Genomic DNA, 1,728 nt, shown 5'->3' with positions numbered 1-1,728 from the left:
AGCAGAGACAGGACCAATTGTCAAAATTTTGGTGTCGACCATTCGATTTCATCCTGGACACTACAGAAAATGGGCTAAAAGTGTTAAAAACCGGAATTTTCCTTTAACTCTGCTTTCTAAGGCAAACCTCCATCTCCTCTTATTGCTGACCAGAATGTCATCTGCAAACTTTATAGTCCATGGAGATTCTTGTTTAAACTCATCTGTCGATATGTCCATCACCGCTGCCAACAAGAAAGAGTTCAGAGCAAATCCCTGATGCAGCCCCACTTTCACCTCATATTCCTCTGTCACACCTACTGCACACCTTACCATTGTCTTACAGCTCTCATTCATGCCCTCCAACTAATAACATACTTCTCTGCTACTCCAGACTTTTGCATGCAGTCCAACAACTCCTTTTTTTCTATAGCATGAAACCATACTACTGCTAACAGTTGCTCAGTTCTGTCAATATTCTAGCTTTCACTAGTCTTTTCAATATTTTCATTTTATGACTCATTAACTTTATTCATTTGTATTTTCCAGAACCTAAACACATATGTCATCAGGACTAACTACCTTTTCAATGCCTTCCTTACTTCATCCTCACTAATCCTTGTTACATCCACAGTGGTCACTTCTGCTCTTTATACCTTCTAATTTTCCTCATTTGTAAACTCTTCAAAATACCCAATCTTCCTATCACACCTGTGGCATCGGTCAGTACATTTTCATCTCGTTTTCATCTTGCCCATGACTCATTGCCTTCGAGTCAATGAGTCGATGCAATCAGCTGGTTTCCCTTAGATAGAAAACGTTGAATCAATCTGACTGGATGATCTGGTGAACTGGAAAGTGCCTTGAGATGACATTGAAATTGCGCTATAGAAATTAACTAAATTGTATTGAATCCATATCATTAATCACCCTAAAATGCTGAACATCCTTTCTATCTAGGTCTTTCTGCCATGCTAGTCGCTATACGTGCTATATTAAATATTTTGTATATATTTTATAAGTTATTTATTACTCACTATATACAAACAAACCACCTTTGGGTGCTACTGCCACAACTACATAGAATATCAAACAGTACTGCATTACTTTATTAATTGTATATTAAGTCGTGTGCATATGGCACATGTTTTACAAATAAATGTCCATTGCTAATGAAAGATGGCTCCAGCAACACCGTCATGTCGACACATCCATTTGGCAAATCCCCGTGTCACAGTGTGTATCATTTCAAGATAATCACGTGACCGGTACAATAAAGGGCTGTGTCTGGCTAGTTGAGCCATGGATGTCCCAATTTTCCTTTTATGAGAGGATGCAACCAAAGATGAAAATTCTACAAACATAAACAGAGGTTGTCTGACAGGTGGTATGCAGCAAGCTGGCCTGGGGTGAAAGGTAAATATTAAATGGGTGCATGTTGATGGTTTACATGCATTTTAAATTAAACATCAAGCAACAAATTGCTTGAACTCACAGATTAAATTAAGACCTGTTACAACTGTCTGCAGTGTGTTCACAGTTGGTCATGTTTAAGATATCCTAGCAATGTTAAAAAAGTTAGCAAGATGACAACTTAAACACTAATATATCAGAGAAGTACCCGTTGATGGAACAATAAATACAGTAACAATCAGTGTCCTTACAGAGCTTTGTTGGAAGCTTTAACCACAGGCAGCAGCCTCAGGAGAACCTCCTCTGAAGCAGAGAACTTCTTTAGGTCAAAAACAT

The 1,728-nt window shown here is 38.3% G+C and overlaps 1 protein-coding gene across 1 annotated transcript in view; it reads right to left on the bottom strand.

The window, feature by feature from the left end:
* LOC107102212 (tripartite motif-containing protein 16-like) overlaps positions 1-1,728 on the bottom strand; it is a 26,693-nt gene that overhangs the window by 8,600 nt on the left and 16,365 nt on the right. Inside the window, exon 6 of the mRNA XM_015401422.1 lies at positions 1,644-1,723. Coding sequence (XP_015256908.1) covers positions 1,644-1,723 — 80 coding nt within the window. The remainder of the gene's footprint in view (positions 1-1,643; positions 1,724-1,728) is intronic.

This window comes from Cyprinodon variegatus, unplaced genomic scaffold (genome assembly GCF_000732505.1).
Source record: "Cyprinodon variegatus isolate N-32 unplaced genomic scaffold, C_variegatus-1.0 Scaffold1218, whole genome shotgun sequence".
Taxonomy (NCBI): Eukaryota; Metazoa; Chordata; class Actinopteri; order Cyprinodontiformes; family Cyprinodontidae; genus Cyprinodon; species Cyprinodon variegatus.
This window is presented reverse-complemented; position numbering and strand designations above follow the sequence as displayed.